The sequence below is a fragment of the Malaclemys terrapin genome, chromosome 2 (assembly GCF_027887155.1).
Source record: "Malaclemys terrapin pileata isolate rMalTer1 chromosome 2, rMalTer1.hap1, whole genome shotgun sequence".
NCBI classification, from domain to species: Eukaryota; Metazoa; Chordata; order Testudines; family Emydidae; genus Malaclemys; species Malaclemys terrapin.
The window spans coordinates 237,807,680-237,826,847 of record NC_071506.1 but is presented as its reverse complement, the minus strand read 5'-3'; the positions used below and the strand labels follow the sequence as shown (position 1 = coordinate 237,826,847).

The following is a 19,168-nucleotide window of genomic DNA, read 5'->3' as shown; positions in this document are numbered from 1 at the left end:
GCAACTCTGCTTTGAGCAGAGGTGTAAGCATGGAGTTTCTTCTCACATTCCCAACTGTATCCCAGAAACCACTTCCTCTCCCTCACAAACTGCATTCCTTATCCCACAGCTATGGCTCTATTCCAGTAAACCCTGGGACAGGTAGTGCTGGCCTGGAGACTTTCCTCACTAGCCTTAAAGAGACCAGGATATAAAGACGGAGGACTGGACTTTAGGAGGAGGGCCAGACATGGGGAAAGGTGGGGAGCACTATGCAGTGAGTTGGGTGAGTAATACAAAAGTTACACAGGATTTTGCTTCTTTGTTTACATATGACTATTTGCAAATTTGCAAACCTCCTTGAAGTGGGATTTGAGAAGGGTCAGAAAGGAGGAGAGAGTGAAGGCATGGCAAGTCGGCCTAGGGATGGGTGTGGATTAGGAGTGATATAAAAACTGCATAGGCAGCCCCTTCTATGAGAGCTCTGTTTGCTCCTCCCAGCTCATCACTCTCATATATTATTCAGTCTTCATTAGCATGATCGTTGCTCTCCCATTTGCTAGCATCATGCTATCACTTAAACATGACTTATTTAGAAGAGTGAATAATGGTTGAAACTATGAATTTTAAACAGTTGAAATACACTTCTCTATGGAGACTTTGTCACTGAGGTACATGGACATAAGCAACTTCTTACTAAAAATTATCATATATTTTTGCAGAAAACTTGGCATGATTTTTTTTTTAAATAGGCTCACTTTCGGTCCGGGTACTCCAACTCCTGGTGGTCCTGGATCCCCCTTTTGTCCCAATTCACCTTCTTTTCCCTAGTAATGAAAAATTATTTGTGTTTAGCACAAGTACAGATTTTAACTTTATTTATTTGTATAACAACACAGATTATTGAAGGTTTAGAACAGATTCCCAGGTAGAGCTGGTTGAAAATTGATGACAAAACAGTCTTCCATCAGAAAATGCAATTGTGTCACTTGAACTATTTCGATGAAGTTTTCAACAGAAAAAAGTCAATGAATCATTTTGACTTTCTAGTTTTATTTTGGTGGTTAAACATTTTGTTTTGACTTTATTCTTTTGATTCAATTCGTTTTGATTTTTATATTAATATATAAATATTTACATTGAAATGAAATATTTTGACATAGTGAAACAAAAATGTCTTGATAGTTCCAGATTAATTTTTTTTTTTGGGGGGGGGACTTTTGTTCCGCTGGAAATTTTGATATTTTGGCTTTTCATTCTGATTTGGTACAAAACCTAATTTTGAAATAGCAGAATTATCCCAAGGATCAGAAATTCCATTTTCTGACCAGCACTAGCCTTGAGCTTTTCATGGTCTTAATAGAGATCGTATCTCTTGATCACCTGTTCTCCCTTGCCCAACCACACAGCATCCTTATGGCAACTACAGCAATTGCTTACATGCAAAAATAATGTCCAGAAAGTATTTAACAGGGTGCTTTCAATAAAATAAGCATTCTGTCCTCTTGTGGAAGAACTTAATCACAATGTCTATTTTTGCTTTTTATTTCATCTGTTCCTGCTAATTCATTTGCTCCCCTGCCCCTGAACATTCCTTTCCTGAAGTACCAGTCCTGCTAGTGGCTCTGGTTATGAGGGTGGCGCTTGTTTCACCTATCTTTCTTTCACTTATGTAGTGGTTAGGGTGACCAGATGTCCCAATTTTATAGGTACAGTCCCGATTTTGGGGTCTTTTTCTTATATAGGCTCCTATTCCCCCCACCCCTGTCCTGATTTTTCACATTTGCTGTCTGGTCACCCTAGAAGCAGTGTCACCTTGTAACTGTAAGCTAGGCTGACTTTCTTTCTCCCTTCATGTTTTCGTCTAATGCTGCAGACCTCCAAACCCTTTTCCTATGATGAGGATGGAAGGCTGCAGAATCAGATGGAAAGAAGAATGAAAGCCAGCATCATGTGACCAGCAAATTCTCTGCAAATCACCAGAGTTCACAGTGGGAGAGCCATTAATTTAGAATTTCTCAGTGGAGTCTGACATTTACATACAGTGTCTATATGCCACCAAACCAACACACAATGAATCAAAATGAAAGAAATTTGACTTGAATCCATGGTTGATGAAGAAAATCTGTATTTGTTTAAACAGTAAAGAACTGCTAGCTTGAAACAATGCAGTGGTGAGGTCCAGCAATGGAGGCTGTTAAAATGGAGTGGCTTTCCTCTTCAGAATCTTTCAAATATATCAGTCAGAAATCTCTATGTTTCTACTTCATATACTATTAAACACTGGTAGCCAGTGTTGCCTTTTATGAGTTACGATATCAGGGGCGTGCTTCCACAGTAGAAAACTGTTCGAGTACTTGAGAGCAAGCTCCAAACATTCTGTTGTAAGGACATATCCATGCTTATTCCACCCACACAGCACAGTGTCATGGGAGTTTTCCTACAAAGACCAAATATGGATCTCATTTCTTTCCATTGTTCCCACAATGGAATACACTTTAAAAGCACTGGGATGTCTGACTTTGGTCAGATATATTCCTTATCCCTTGAGGTGGCCAATAAATTTTTTTTTTATTTGTAATTCTCTTGAAAGTTACCTTTGGACCCTGCACACCCATGCCTCGAGATCCTTTTGGCCCAGGTATACCTTTAGGACCTTGGATACCCTTAAAAAAAAGAAGGAAGACGTTAATGAAAACTACACTTCCATGGGTTCATTTTCCAGGTTAATAAAATGAATTTATTATCCTCCAAAGGAAAGAAACCTAACTGGCTGTCTGTTCTAGGGCCAAATCACAAGCTCCTTACTCAATTTTCCCTCAGTCACACACACATGGATTTCACTGAATTACCCCAAGTTAAGGAATTGGCCTAGGTAGTGGTGGGGAAAGCCGGGGAGAGGATTTTTGTCTCCTCATCCTAATCCTGTGCGGTGGGAAATTATGCTCTGGCCTCTGAGAGGATAGGGCTACACTTTCAAAAGGGACTCATCACTTTAGATGCATCAATTTTTGAGTGTCCATTGTGAGGCCTCTGTAAATGATCAGAATTTCAGAGCCGCTGAGCACTCACCCTATAAAAATCTTCCCTACTGCATCATCCCATGTGGAGATCTCTGGAAGTCTGCTGTGCAAATTATTGCATGGATTGGTCCAGATAATTCACCTTTCAATTGGCTTGATCTCAAGACAATTGAAATCAGAGTCTTTCCATTGATGTCAATGAACTTTGGATTGGGCCCTGTCTGGTATTTTTAAGGTACAACTCACAGTGGTGTTTTTTGAATCTCTAGGCATTAAAAATTAGAGATTAGGCCAAGTATGAAATCTAGATCTGGATCTAAATTTTGCAACATCTCCAAAGTTTAGAGCTGCGGCTGACTCTTTTCCTACTGAAATCAGTGACACAGCCATTTACTTAAACAAAGCTAATAGGGTTTTAGTTTGGGCTCCTGTCATCTAATAATAATGCAGTATATTATGCCAAAACTAGGCGTTCAATTGAATGTATTTCTTAACTAAACTTAATGTCAGATTTACCTGGATTCCTTGACTGCTGATTCCAGGTTGTCCAATAGGCCCTTGTGGTCCTTCAGGGCCCCGTTCACCCTGCATAGAAAAACCTTGTGACTTGTAAATCACAATGATTTATAACAGCATCATTTTTAGGTCTGAAATGTTTTCCTTACATTCTACCATACAGATTAACTTACAAAACATCCAAAAGAAAAACCCACGAAGAGAAGTCATGGGATACAGAATATTTGGGCTAGCTTTGCCATTATTTTTTCAAAGATTTGTTCTGGTTATGTTTTATTCAGTTTTAATAACAATATATATAGCAACACCAATCTTTGGAACATGAAAAGTCACTAAGAAAATGTGTCTGAATTATTCACAGGTATCAGCTTTAAGGAAGATAAAGCAAATGAAAATATCTCTCTTCCCCCAACTCAAATAACATAATTTAGTTAACAAAATTCTGTTCTAATAAAGAATAAGCGTAAAATTTGCTTAGCAATGCATACAGTGAGAAGTTTTCTGAAACTTGTATTCACCCAACCCACAAGGGAATTAGAATTAGAAAGCAGCAGACTGAAGTATACATCCTAGAAAGAAGATCTCTGCAGTATGTCATAAACAACTAAAGTCTGTGATGGTGGTTTGAGCAACCAAGCTAGTAATTGCCTTTCAACTATATTTTAAATTACCTGAAACTATATTTTGCAGTTCCTATTATATGCATTTATTACTATTGAACCAAGTTTCCAATATAACTCTCTGCCCTGAATGCCAGTAACTTGCAAACAAGAGAAACCTAGCTGATATGAGCACCTTGCAATATTTTCAGTGCCATGCAGGGAAATGTCATAGACTCATAGACTCATAGACATTAAGGTCAGAAGGGACCATTATGATCATCTGGTCTGACCCCCTGCATGCTGCAGGCCGCAAGACCCTTCCCTGGACTCTACCGTTGAAGTCCCCAATCCTGTGTTTTAGTGACTTCAATCGGCTGAGACCCTCCTGCTAGTGATCCCTGCCCCATGCTGCGGAGGAAGGCGAAAAACCTCCAGAGGCTCAGCCAATCTACCCTGGAGGAAAATTCCTTCCCGACCCCAAATATGGCGATCAGTAATACCCCGAGCATATAGGCAAGAGTCTCTAGCCTGACCCATGTTGGCCATTATGCTGTTCATGTACCATTGCTTGGTTTTCCTTGGCTACTATGTTTTATCATTAAACCATTCCCTCCATAAACTTATCCAACTTAATCTTAAAACCATACATAGGAACAGATTATCCCTGGCTTTTGAGTGGACATGAGGAGGGAGGAAAGATGCAAGAAACTTTCCCCTGCACAAAGGCCAGGGACAATTGTAGTTCTTATCCTCGGGAAACACATTGCATTGAGGGGGCAGGGAGGAGGTGGGATATCCTAAAAGGTCATGTGGACTGCTGCCCACTCCCCCTCCCCCAGTGGTGGGCGTGGGGAGAAATTATGGCTCCCAGAGAGACAATCCTTCTCTCATCTCCCACTGAGGTAGGGTGCTTCCACATTGCCTTCTAATCAGAACTTTGGATAAATTCTTCACTCTAGCACGTAAAAGCAGTTAATTCTGAGTGTTGGGATAGTATGTTATATAGAGCACCATGACAACCAATGGCATGTGGTGGTAATGTAGCCACAATGTGATTTCAATGTCTCTCACTGAGATCTCTCAGGAATTAAAAGAATGTGTTGTCTGGCTTTTGGCTGAATTTATTTTGCTAGCAGATGGAGGTGAATTCAGTGTCTGCAGGCTAATTAATACCATACACCAGATTCTGAGGCCATTTTCCAAATAGAGAGCTTAAAGATAGGCTCTTCAATACACATTTGGATGCTAAAAAGTGGCCTTATTTTTGAAAGGGTGAAACCCATTGATTGCTGGTAGATGACCTCATTTTCAGCACACATTTTGGAAAATCATGGATATGGTCCATTTGTATTGCAATGGGGCAGTAAAGCATCTTAACCAGTTTCCTGGGAGATTCCCAAGTGACACAGGGCTGGCAATGCACACTTTGCATTCTAATTCCTTGCACAGAGGTTGGGGGCATGGTCAAAACAAGGGGCTTTGCTCCAGCAATCCCGGCTGACAGAAATCCCCTTGCATGCTATAATGGAAAGGTCCCCTGAATAGCACCAGAAGCAGGCCAAGCCCCAGGATTTGGGAGCTTAAATGTGGGGGTAAAGTCACCTTTGTCAACTTCTTTCCCCTCACTCCCAACTGCACAGAGCACAGCCTGGCTGCAGCTGAGGACTGAGCCCCATGTGTCATCAGTCAATAGACTTAACCAGGGGCATGGTCATAGTATTAGAACAGCATAGAATAGTTCAGTCCACATCCAACTATAAGATATTTATATACTATTTCTAGATCGCATTAAGGACTAAATAATCATTACTTTAACTATAAATCATACAGGTATGATTTTAAAAAAAATCTTATTTACCATACCTTTGCACCTTTGACTGATTCTCCTGCTATTCCAATTGGACCTGCTGGGCCTTCTGAGCCTTTTTCACCCTGGAAATATATAGTATTGATATAAGTTAACTGGCTTTAGGACTTCACACATTTAAATTTCTAACACAAATCAACAGAAAACCACAATAGACGATGTCTGCACGGAAACAGTTTCTTCAAACAAGACACACTATCAAAAGAGTCATTTATCGCAATGGGAAGTAGCTTAGCTACAGTTCATAAACTGCATTTATGCCGTTAGAACTATTGTAACTTGAAAGGGCTTTAAAAGAACTCTCAGGTTTAGATAGAGTAAGAAGGGGGAAAGCAATAATAGAAAGGAGACTAGAACACTCTGGGTTTTTCATCTTTTAAACATTGCAAAATGTGCCTAACATAAGAACATATAATGGCCGTACTGGGTCAGACCAAAGGTCCATCCAGCCCAGTATCCTGTCTACCGACAGTGACTAATGCCAGGTGCCCCAGAGGGAGTGAACCTAACAGGTAATGATCAAATGATCTCTCCCCTGCCGTCCATCACCATCCTCTGACAAACAGAGGCTAGGGACACCATTCCTTATCCATCCTGGCTAACAGCCATTAATGGACTTAACCTCCATGAATTTATCCAGTTCTCTTTTAAACCCTGTTATAGTTCTAGCCTCCATAACCTCCTCAGGCAAGGAGTTCCACAAGTTGACTGTGCGCTGTGTGAAGAAGAACTTCCTTTTATTTGCTTGATAGAGCAGTTTGGTGTGGACTGTTGTAACGCCAGTGCACACAATGTGACTGTCTGACATCTTTTCTTTTATAGGGAGGAAAATCCTCTTTGTTCAGCAGTTAAGGCACCAGGGAATTGTGGAACCAATAAAATATCTCAGCATGAGATTGTTGTGCTCTACTTGTACAAAACAGCAGAAAGAGGATTACGTGGGACTGGGATGTGAAATTTCAGTTCAAGTTCCACCACTAATATTTGGGGTTTTGTTTTAGTTTCAAAAAACTATTTATTAATCAGCACACTCATATATTTTATTTTAAGATGTTGATGATATGCTATAATGAGGTATATGTCCATACAGACTCATTGTCACATTCTGAAGTGCTATTCAGACCAGTGAGAGGTTGTGTAAACCTTATCCTGTAAACCTGAGTGCCTTAAAATGCTCTGCTGCTGTGAAGAAAGGTGCCATGGAGTCTGATGGAGAAGGTTCCATGATAGTTTCTTCCCCACTAGTGCTTTCTATAATTCAAATTGATCTGTCCCTGCAGCTTCTGATATGCCAATTGACTGTCATTGCCAAGTGTCTGTGATTGTGCCTGGATGAAGACACCAGCCTTTCTGTTATCTGGAAAAAAACTGCTTACCCACAGCCCAGATTTGTCTGATTCAAATACATTTTAATAATATCAGATAGAAGGAATGCATAACTCCACATATAACATAAATACATGCATTTTCAATTATATTAATAACCAGCACATTATTAGCTTGTATATGATCTCTCACAAGGCATGTTTTGTACAAATATTATTCCAATAGTGTGTAGAGTGTGAATACAGAGGTGCCTAGAGTCACAATCATATAATCCTTGTCGGAATTTCCCAGAGTGGCAAGAAGAATCAAACTGCCTTCTGAATGGTTCCCTCCAGTACTAAGCAGCTGTATGGGTTATAGTTTACATAAAGAGCTTTTCAAAAGATACTTTTTTAACCTACCAATGCTACCATGATAAGACCTTTTATTAACACAGTCTTCAGCACTAAGTGGATCAGTAATTTATTACTGTATTTTGGCGAGGGTGACATTTCTTTTGGTAGGACTCAAGCTTTTTAAGAGAAAGTAAAATATTAAAGAAGCACCTAAAATGTCTTGAAGCATACGCCGCATTGACTGACTTTCAGTATTGTGCTCCTAAATCACTTAGACACTTTTTGAAAACCACAATCACAGTATTTAAGAATTTCAGTGTAACATTTACCTTCTGGCCTGGAATGCCTTCTCCTGGGGGCCCTCTTTCCCCTTGTACACCCTCAGGACCACGAGGCCCCTGATGTTAAAAAAAAAAAATAACATTTCCTTATTGATGCTATTTCAGGTACACGAGTACCATCCCATCTGTCATGGAGCTGAGAACTGCAAGGGCTACAAGAAATTCTGCAATAGCCTACTTAAAGCAAACAATTAGAACACAATGGAGCAGCCACTTTTTGATGAGTTACATAACAATGGTGTGGATGACATAAAATAGATATTTTATTGGACCAATTTCTGTTGGTGAGAGAGACTTACACAGAGCTCTTCTTCAGGTCTAATGAAACATGAAAGTTTGCCTCTCTCACCAACAGAAGTGGGTCCAATAAAAGATATTACCTCACTCAGCTTGTTTCTCTAATATCGTAGGACCGACACGGCTACAATACTACTGCATACATAGTGTGATCTACAAAGGTTTCAGGATCTTTTCTATTTCCCCCTTCTGTGAGGGAAAGAATCAGCAATGGAATCACATCATTTGTTTGGATGGTTCTGTGCCTGTAAAAATCCGTGTACTGTACTGTGTGCTAGTATAAGCTATTGTAATTACATCCATTGTTTGTATAGTGGTGATCCTTAGAGGCTTTGGCTAGCTTAGGACCCCACTGGGCTAGGCATTCTACAAACATAGTAAATGACAGTCTTTGATCCCAAAGAACTTACAATCTTAAAGGTACTACTTATTACCATCAACTCTAAAGGAATAATAATTCATGGAAGAATTAATTGTGGAAGTTATACATAAAATAAATTAGTTTCTATTTAACACATAGAACCCCAACTCTACATATATAATAAAATTAATGTTTTTAATCCCCTTAGCATAATTTGATCCCTCAACTGTTTTGATAAAGGCATTATAATGCACAAGGCAAAATGCAAAATGAGTTAAAATTAGCTAGGGACATAAAAGGTAATAAGAGGTTCTTTAAATACATTAGAAAGAGAGAGATGAAAAAGTGTAGGTCCTCTACTTAGTGAGCAAGGAGAGCTAATAACTGATGACATCAAGTAGGCTGAGGTTGTTTAATGCCTATTTTGCTTCATTCTTCACTAAAAAATTTAATTGTGACCATATACTCAACACAGTTTAATATTAACAACAAGGGGAAGGAATGCAACCCAAAATAGGGAAAGAACAAGTTAAAGAATATTGAAATAAGTTAAATATATTCAAGTCTACAAGGACTGATTAAGTTCATCCTAGAAAACTTAAAGAACTAGCTGAAACAATCTCAGAACTATTAGCAATGATCTTTGAGAACTCATGGAGGACAGTTGAGGGCCCAGAGGACTGGAAAAGGACAAACATAGTGCCTCTCTTTAAAAAATATTGAACCAAAAGGATCCAAGGAATTTTTGTCCAGTCAGCCTAACTTCAATACCTGGAAAGATAGTGAAACAAATTATTAAACAATCAATTTGTAAGCACCTAGGAGATAATAGGGTTATAAGTAATAGCAATCATGGATTGATTAAAAACAAATCATGCCAGACCAACCTAATTTCCTTATTTGACATGATTACTGGCCTAGTGGATGGCGGCAAAGTAATAGACATGATCTATCTTGATTTTAGTAAGGCTTCTGACACAGTCCCATATGACATTCTCATAAGCAAACTAGGGAAATGTGGACTAAATTAAATTACTATAAGGTGGGTGCACAACCGGTTGCAAGACTGTACACAAAGAGTAGTTGTCAATGGCTCTCTCTCAAACTGGGAAGGCATGTCTAGTGGGGTCCTGCAGAGGTCAGTCCTGGGTCAGGTACTAGTCAATATTTTCATTAATGACTTGAACAAAGAAGTGGAGAGTCAGCTTGAAAAATGTGCTGATATCACCAAACTGGGAGGGGTTGCAAGCACTTTGGAGGACAGGTTTAAAATTCAAAACAACCTTGACGAATCAGAGTTTTGGTCTGACATCAACAAATTCAATATAGACAAAGGCAAAGCACTTCATTTGGGAAGGGAAAATCAAATACACAACTACAAAATGAGGAATAACTGGCTAGTAGTACTGCGGAAACAGATCTGGGAGTTATAGTGGATCACAAATTGAATGAGTCAAAAATGATGAAGTTTCAAAAAAGGTAATATCATTCTGGGGTGTATTAACACGAGTATTGTATGTAAGACAGGGAAGTAACTGGCCTGCTCTACTCGACACTGATGACGACTGAGTTAGTGGACTGTACCCAATTCTGGGTGCCACCCTTTAGGAAAGATGTGGAGAAAGTCCAGAGGAGAGCAACAAAAGTGATTAAAGGTCTAGAAAACCTGACCTATGAGGAAAGATTGAAAAATTGGGTTTGTTTATTCTGGAGAAGAGAAGCCCGAGGGAGGACATAACAGTTTTCAAGTACATAAAAGGTTGTTATAAAGAGGGGGGCAATAAACTGTTCTTCATGTCTACCGAAGGTAGTGTAGAACACAACAGGAAGGACAAGAAATAATAGGCTTAATATGGAGCAAGAGCAATTTAGATTAGATATTAGGAAAAACTTTCTAACTATAAGGGTAGTTAAGTTCTGGGATAGGCTTCCAGGGAGGTTGTGGAATCCCCATCATTCGAGGTTTTTAAGAAAAGGTTGGACAAACTCCTGTCAGGGATGGTCTAGGTTTACTTGGTCCTGCCTCAGTGCAAGAGCGCTGGACTTTTAATGACATCTCAAGTTCTCATCCAGCTCTACATTTCTATGATTAAGAGAAATTTACAAAGATTTCCACAATATTTAGTTTGTATTCTTGGTCATATATTTCATAATTGCCATTGCAGTATTTTTTATTCCAAGTTACTGAAAGAAAGGTTTTTATGTTTTCCCCAGAAGAACTACTCTGTGAGAAGGCAAAGGAGAAGAGAGTTATTATTCTTGAAAGTGTCCATGGCGTCATTAATCAAGTGATGTTATAGCATCATTTTTTAGGTCAATACAGGAATTATCATCTCTGAGTAAGGTACAGTGGTCACAATTATAGAGCTGGCATGTCAATAGTATCTGAGGCCTGGGCTACACTCAGGACTTCCCAGCTCTGCCGTGGCAGCGCTGAGAAGCACAAGTGTAGTCGCGCCGCTGTAAGTACTCCACCTCTCCAAGGGGAATAGCGTGCAGCGCTGCAGGCTCTGATTACACTGGCGCTTTACAGCGCTGTACTCGCTGCACTCGGGGGGGTGGGGCGTTTTCACACCCCCGAGCGCAGCAAGTTGCAGCGCTGTACAGCACCAGTGTAGCCAAGGCCTGAGAGAGTTACAAGTTATTTCCCATAATTAAAATGTGTGTGGTAGCTCTTAAAGATAATAACATCTACTGATCCATAATACCAAGCAGGAGCGCCACCAGCTTTTCTGCCGCCCTAGGCGGCGGAAGGTCCCGCCCCGAAATGCCGCCCCTCCACAGAGGCGACGGAAGGTCCTGCCACCGAAATACTGCCGCGGTCACTGCCCCCCAAATTGTAGCGCCCTAGGCGACCGCCTAGGTCGCCTAATGGGTTGCGCTGGTCCTGATACCAAGCTATATTACTCTTCTGATTGGTGATACCAGACTTCTCTGAATTGCTTTAACTAGTGCCTAGCACCAGAGGCAACTGAAGTGTGTCTTATATGGTCTGTTTGTGTATTGCTATATGTGTAGTATCATTAGGATTCTAGAAATGCAGCAAGATGGCAATTACTTATTCTGCTTTGTTTGGAAAAAAATTCTCTGCAAAACCCAAATATGAGAGTGTGATGATTTAAATTAAGAATAATTTTTTATTGTATGTGTAAAATAAACTGAGTCCATGCTCTTATATGAGTAAAACATATATGACAAAGCCAAGCTGAAGTGCATGGTTTCCAACAGAGAGCTAAAACTTACTCCTGGAGAAATGGTGGAATGATAAAATGATAAAAAAGAAATGGCAAAGCTTAGAAATTCAGAGGCTGCTCTTAAAAAGAATAGCCAATTTTGCCTTAGATAAACACTGAAGTAACTTTCTATTTGTAGCATTCTTTTCTCTTCCCTAGAATTCATTTATCGAACCTACTCTTAAATATCTCCAGAGATGGAGATTCCACAACCTCCCTAGGCAATTTATTCCAGTGTTTAACCACCCTGACAGTTAGGAACTTTTTCCTAATGTCCAACCTAAACCTCCCTTGCTGCAGTTTAAGCCCATTGCTTCTTGTTCTATCCTTAGAGGCTAAGATGAACAAGTTTTCTCCCTCCTCCTTATGACACCCTTTTAGATACCTGAAAACTGCTATCATGTCCCCTCTCAGTCTTCTCTTTTCCTAACTAAACAAACCCTTTCAGCCTTCCTTCACTGGCCACATGTTCTCTAGACCTTAAATCATTCTTGTTGCTCTTCTCTGGACCCTTTCCAATTTCTCCACATCTTTCTTGAAATGTGGTGCCCAGAACTGGACACAATACTCCAGTTGAGGCCTAATCAGCGCAGAGTAGAGCGGAAGAATGACTTCTCATGTATTGCTCACAACACACCTGTTAATGCATCCCAGAATCATGTTTGCTTTTTTTGCAACAGCATCACACTGTTGACTCATATTTAGCTTGTGGTCCACTATAACCCCTAGATCCCTTTCTGCCATACTCCTTCCTAGACAATCTCTTCCCAATCTGTATGTGTGAAACTGATTGTTCCTTCCTAAGTGGAGCACTTTGCATTTGTCTTTATTAAACTTCATCCTGTTTACCTCAGCCCATTTCTCCAATTTGTCCAGATCATTTTGAATTATGACCCTATCCTCCAAAGCAGTTGCAGTTGCCCAGTTTGGTATCATCTGCAAACGTAATAAGCGTGCTTTCTATGACAATATCTAAGTAGTTGATGAAGATATTGAACAGAACCGGTCCCAAAACAGACCCCTGAGGAACCCCACTTGTTATACCTTTCCAGCAGGATTGGGAACCATTAATAACTACTCTCTGAGTATGGTTATCCAGCCAGTTATGCACCCACCTTATAGTAGCCCCATCTAAGTTGTATTTGCCTAGTTTACTGATAAGAATATCATGCGAGACCGTATCAAATGCCTTACTAAAGTCTAGGTATACTACATCCACTGCTTCTCCCTTATCCACAAGACTCGTTATCCTATCAAAGAAAGCTATCAGATTGGTTTGACATGCTTTGTTCTTTACAAATCCATGCTGGTTATTCCCTCTCACCTTTATACACACAGTATAAGTTTTAAACAGACAATTTAATACTGGTATACAGTGATGATGATTGTGAAGCTTGGTTGAGGTGGTGAAGTCAGAGGGTGGGATATTTCCCAGGAAATGCCTTACTGCTAAATGATGAACTAGCAATTGGCTGAGCCCTCAAGGGTTAACTCATTGTTGTTAATGTAGCCTCACACTATACAAGGCAGCACGAATGGAGGGAGGGGAGACAGCATGGCAGACAGAGACAGAGAGGCACACTGTGTGTGTGAGAGAGAGATGTGCATAGCTCCTTTAAGTACACTGACCCCACTCTAAGTACATTGCCTTTTTAAGTAGATCAACAAGCTGAGATATCACCTGCTGCCCGGAAGCTCCCTCTCTCCTGAGCCTTGTTGTGTGTCCCCCCTGCTCTATGGAAGATGGGGTAAGCAGGGTGCAGGAGCAGGGGGGAGGGGGACACCCTAACATTAGCCCCTCTATCTCCCCGCTCCCCCACACAGCAAGCAGGAGGCTCCGGGGAGCAGCTCCAAGGGAGAGGACAGGAGCAGCACATGGCAGTGGGGGGAGGGACAGCTGAACTGCCCAGCAATTGATAGCCTGCTGATCAGCTGCCGTACCGGGAACTTAGGGGAACAAGGAGCTGGTAGGCGGGCTGGTTCCAAGCCCCCACCAGCTAGCTGCAACGGGCTGCTCTTCCTGCAAGCAGTGGACAAAGCAGGCGGCTGCCAAACAATGTTATAAGGGAGCATTGTGCAACTTTAAATGAGCATGTTCTCTAATTGATCAGCAACATAACAACGTTAACCGGGATGACTTTAAGTGAGGAGTTATTGTACAAGTTTCTTCTCTTTTTATTTATAACCAAAGAACTATAAGAACTAGTTTGAAACCAGGAACTAAGATCCTGAGACTGACAGTGGCAGAGAAACATTTAAAGATATGTGGCATCTAAATAACCTTTCCTGACCAGCTGTGCTGACGTATTTAAGTTACACACAGGCACATAGGAATGGTCCAACTTTTGATTCTTTAAAGATATATTTTTTATTTCAGACAGTTCTAAAGTGTTTTTCTCCTTAACATCAACTAGAAGAGAAGCACAGATACAAATTGGCATCTAGAGTCTTATTGAAAATGAGGCCCTAAGAGGCTGTTTAGCTGGGATCAGGCAATCAAATTTTTCTTTGTTTCATACTCTTTAGAGATGGCACTGGCTCCTGGCTCAGCTCTGCTACGTGCAGTTGTTATTGCAACAGTTACTAACACATCCCCGCACTTTCATTATCCCAGCAGTAGCAGGTACAGAGTGGGCCAGTCAATATGACCATAATCTATCAAACAAGTTCACTTAGACGTCTTGTATTGTTTTTAATTTCTAACACATTATACAGAACTGTCCTGTCCACTTACAGTTAATCCTGGCTCACCAATTCCAATAGGTCCTGGAGGCCCAATTCTTCCTTCCTGGCCTCTATCACCCTATTGGGAAGGAATTTCAGAGAAGTTACTTATTGTTTTATTACAGTGTGACTTTCAAAAGCACCCAAGTGACTGGGACTAAGTGACTTTTGAAAATGGGACTTAGCATTCTGGAGCCTAAGTTTCATTGAAAGTCAATGGGACTTAGGCTCCCAACTCATTTGGGCACTTCTGAAAATTTTACTCTTTACTCATAGGTGAGGTATAGTGCATCATATAATATCCCCTGGTGGCACTGAAATGAAACCACTAGCATCTTTTAATGAACAGTTAATATGAACTATAATTTATGAGCATAAAAAAGTCATCTTCATTTATCCTTAAGGCTAGATTGTAGCCCATCCTACATGCCAATTGGAACACAGTAAGGGGATAACAGGCACCCACTTATACTCATGCACCAGTACATGGTACCATCACAGCCAGCACACAGGGAGTATCAGGCTCCACAGAGCCATTGCATCCCCCACTCTGTATAAGGCAGTAGGGAGTTGGCATAGCAGTCCAGTACATTGGGCAGCATATGCCACACTGGGTGTAAACCTGGTGCAGTGTAGTTCCTCTACAGAGCATCATGGAGCCTGGGAGGGACACTATGACTCCCTAATCCACAATTTCCCTCCTGGGCTGCACCAAAAGCAGCCCAACAATGCGCTGCTCCTTCATCTGGGCAAATTACAAAATGATTATGTAGCCCTCATGCAGCACACATTGAATGCATTCCAACATCTCGCATTGTTCCACAGCATGGAAAACGCCCATGAGTTCCATGGATGCAGGGAAAAGAGCAATAAAACCTTACAGGTATGTTGTTCTAGGCATTGGCCCTTTGTCCATACGGTACAGAAGATACATGGCCTAAAGCAATTTTTGAAGAATTAGCACCAGAAGTAATCTTTGGCTCAAACAAGATGCAGTAATGAATAGGTGCATAAGAGAGAAAATAGCAGGGAATCTCCATCTCCCAACTAAGAAATATGGGAGAAATCAGTCATTTATTCTCCAACAAGTATTTAGTTCCCTTGTCTCTGGCCATATATATTGTGTGTAAAAGCAGCCAAGGTATATTTATACACTTTACATAAATATGCATAATGGTGCAGGATTGGAGGCAGACCATGTGTACTTCAGCCATGAAACTGATCTCACCTCTACTGATTTCAGTAGTTACTTCTGATTTTCACTGCTGTAGGTGAGATTATAATAAGGCTTTGGGATAGCTGAAAGGCAACTCAGCTAACTCCATCCTATGCAAGTGTGTAAACTTCTAAATTTATATACTCTTCAGCTTCAAATAATAATAACTCACTTGTTATGGCAGTAAACTCAAGCTAACTTTCATTAAAATATACTACAAAGGATTCACATAGAGACTGCATCATGATAGGAAATGTATTGTATTATTGATGGCACCTTAGAGACTAACAAATTTATTTGAGCACAAGCTTTCGTGGGCTACAGCCCACTTCATCTGATGCATAGAATGGAACAAATAGTAAGAAGATAAATATACATACAGAGAACGTTAGTCTCTAAGATGCCACAAGTACTCGTGTTCTTTTTGAGGATACGGATTAACATGGCTGCTACTCTGAAACCTGTATTATTGATGATTACCTTAGGTCCTTGAAGTCCAACACCAGGGAGTCCGATGGGACCATAAGGACCTCTAGGACCTGGCTCTCCCTAAAGAAACAAAAGAAGTTAAGAGACAACAAAGTGCTTATGGTACTGTCGTAATATTCCCCACAATATGTGTCCCTAGTGTCATTACAGATGGGAAAATATGTATTTACTTACAAAGAATTTTTCTGATCTAAGGAAATGAGTTCCAAAATTAATAAATGTCATGGATGAAGTCCCAGGCCTGTTGAAGTCACTGGGAGTTGTGTCATTGACATCACTGGGGTCAGGATGTCACTGCATAAATCTAACCAATCTGAGAATAATGAGACCACAGGATTTTCTTTGCAACCATAAACTCCAAATTGTTGTTGTTTTTTATGCTGGTTCCTTGGTTGTTGACCTTATTTGGAACTTGATGTGTGTTGCTTAGTCCTTCGCTCTTTCTTTTGGGGATTAGGAAGTATTTATGCCTTAACTGTTGAGCTTAATATCTCCCCACACTGCTGACTGTATATTATAGCTCCTCCGTAAATCTTAGTCAGTCTCTGATTCTCAACTGTTCTTAGTGTGATTCTAATCCAGTTAAGGTAGGTTTCACTAACAAAAATGAGATCTGTAGACAATTAGTTCTGATGTGTTATCTAACGAATACTAAAATCACTGGCTTAAAACATCATTAGGATTTAATTTAAACCAAATAAACTCAACATTAAGACAAACATTTTATTCAGCTGCCTTGGTGATAAACCCAATATATACACTAATAGAGTCTTAATCTACTCTAACATTACTTGATATTGCCAGGGTCTCTGAATACGAATGTACCTGATGTTTGATACAATATATACTGTGGTAACAAGGTGAGTTGACCTCAGTGGCTGCAGCTGCATACCCCAGTAGTTAATTTGGGCCAGTGTGTCGAGATCAGGACAGCTTTTGGATTTCCTTTCTCAGACCCTTACCCTTGTTCAGTGGTATATACTTAATCCTATCTAGTGGCCTTTTTTAAGAATAGTAAAATTTTAAAAAGAACAGTCCCTTTATTGTATTTTATTTAGCAAATTAGTAAAACTAATAAGGTTTTTAAAGTAGTTCATACAATATTTAAAATGCTTAGCTTGTTGAATAAAGCTATGTTTACACTACACAGTTTTGCTGACATAAGGCAGCTTATGCTGACCTAATTATGGAGGTGTACACATTGCAATGCTCCTCCCGCTGCTATAACTTGCCTGCTATGCCGACATACTAAAACCACCTCCACGAGAGACGTAGAGCTTAGGACGACATAATTAGAGCAACATAGTGTCAGTGTAGACACTACGTTGCTTACATCTCTCTAAGTGGACTCCAGGAGGTATCCCACAATGCCCACCGTGACCACTCTGGTCATCGTTTTGAACTCCGCTGCCCTGTAGCCAAGTACACAGGTGAACGCCCCTCCCCTGTTAAAGCCCCAGGAAGTTTTGAACTTGCTCTTCCTCTTTGCTCAGTGTGGAGAGCCCACATAGCAACTGCCCAGCTGAGCATGCTGGCTCCATGCAGCATACACGGCCTTATCTGGAGCACATCAGAGGTGGTGGATCTACTTGGTCTGTGGGGAGAAGAGACTGGGCAGGCACAACTCAAATCCAGCTGCAAGAACTTGCTCAGGGCAATGAGGGGAAGGGTTATGATAGGGACACATGCAGCAGTGCTGTGTAAAACTCAAAGCCCTGCAGCAGGCATAGCAGAAGGCAACAGAGGCAAATAGTTGCCTCTAGTGTGGAGCTGCAGACATGCTACTTCTACAAGGAGGGAGCTGGGGTCAGGGTGGTGGTAAATAGCTTCCCTGTTGAGCTCCTCTTATATCCATGTGTTCATAACGCACAGCACAATAATAATAATAAATAGAGATATACCTATCTCATAGAACTGGAAGGGACCTTGAAAGGTCATTGAGTCCAGCCCCCTGCCTTCACTAGCAGGACCAAGTACTGATTTTTGCCCCAGATCCCTAAGTGGCCCCCTCAAGGACTGAGCTCACAACTCTGGGTTTAGCAGGCCAATGCTCAAATCACTGAGCTATCCCTCCCCAATACTAAAAAACAGTGCAGGATCCATGCTTTCTGACACAGATGTCTGACTCGTAGATTGCCAGGGCAGTTGAAAAGCTGCTAGAAACCTAGTATGATGCCTATGGAATGATGAGATTGAGAAACCTGCATCATGTGATGCTGAATCCCCTCCATGAGGCATTGCAAACCCTTCCCAAAACACCCTGCAACCAGTTGCACAGTGGAATAGCTACCCAGAGCTATTCCACTGTGCATCAACACTGCTCTCTGTGTTGATGCAAGAGCCGTTACTGTGGATGCACTTGGCCAACACAAGGAGCATAGTGTGGATATGCAACAGCGGTTTAACTTAGGCTATGTCTACACTACAAAGTTAAAACTATCTCTTTGTATACTAAGTACTTGCCATTTATTTCAAGGGGCCAGGATGTTTCCCCCAGAATTCTGGCCTGTCTTCTAGCAAAGAGTTACACTGAGATGCAGGAAGAGGAGTGTAATAGTACATAATTTGCCCCAATGTCCTCCCACTGCTCTACAGCCAAAATGCTTCTGAAATAAATGTAGTCAAACTTTACTAATTCTGGGTCACTGAGAACGAAAATGATGCTTAAAATTGTTGATTGGCTCTAGTTTTCAAGATATGCTATTGGGTCAGTATATACGACCCTTGACTTGGGAATGGCAGAGGATAAGTGAGTTATAAAGGGAAGGGATCTCAATTTAAACCAGAAATGACTAAAATACATCTATGACTGGATCTATGAATAAATCTATGACTGGGTTTGGACAGTACTTGCTTTTT

At 40.8% G+C, this 19,168-nt stretch overlaps 1 protein-coding gene across 2 annotated transcripts in view; it reads right to left on the bottom strand.

The window, feature by feature from the left end:
* Nucleotides 1-19,168, bottom strand: part of COL28A1 (collagen type XXVIII alpha 1 chain) — a 139,799-nt gene that overhangs the window by 73,437 nt on the left and 47,194 nt on the right. For both annotated transcript variants that reach the window (XM_054016739.1, XM_054016738.1), the window contains exons 12-18: nt 16,301-16,369; nt 14,615-14,683; nt 7,978-8,046; nt 5,984-6,052; nt 3,519-3,587; nt 2,577-2,645; nt 738-806 (exon numbers count right to left, since the gene is read on the bottom strand). In XM_054016739.1, coding sequence (XP_053872714.1) covers nt 738-806; nt 2,577-2,645; nt 3,519-3,587; nt 5,984-6,052; nt 7,978-8,046; nt 14,615-14,683; nt 16,301-16,369 — 483 coding nt within the window. The remainder of the gene's footprint in view (nt 1-737; nt 807-2,576; nt 2,646-3,518; nt 3,588-5,983; nt 6,053-7,977; nt 8,047-14,614; nt 14,684-16,300; nt 16,370-19,168) is intronic.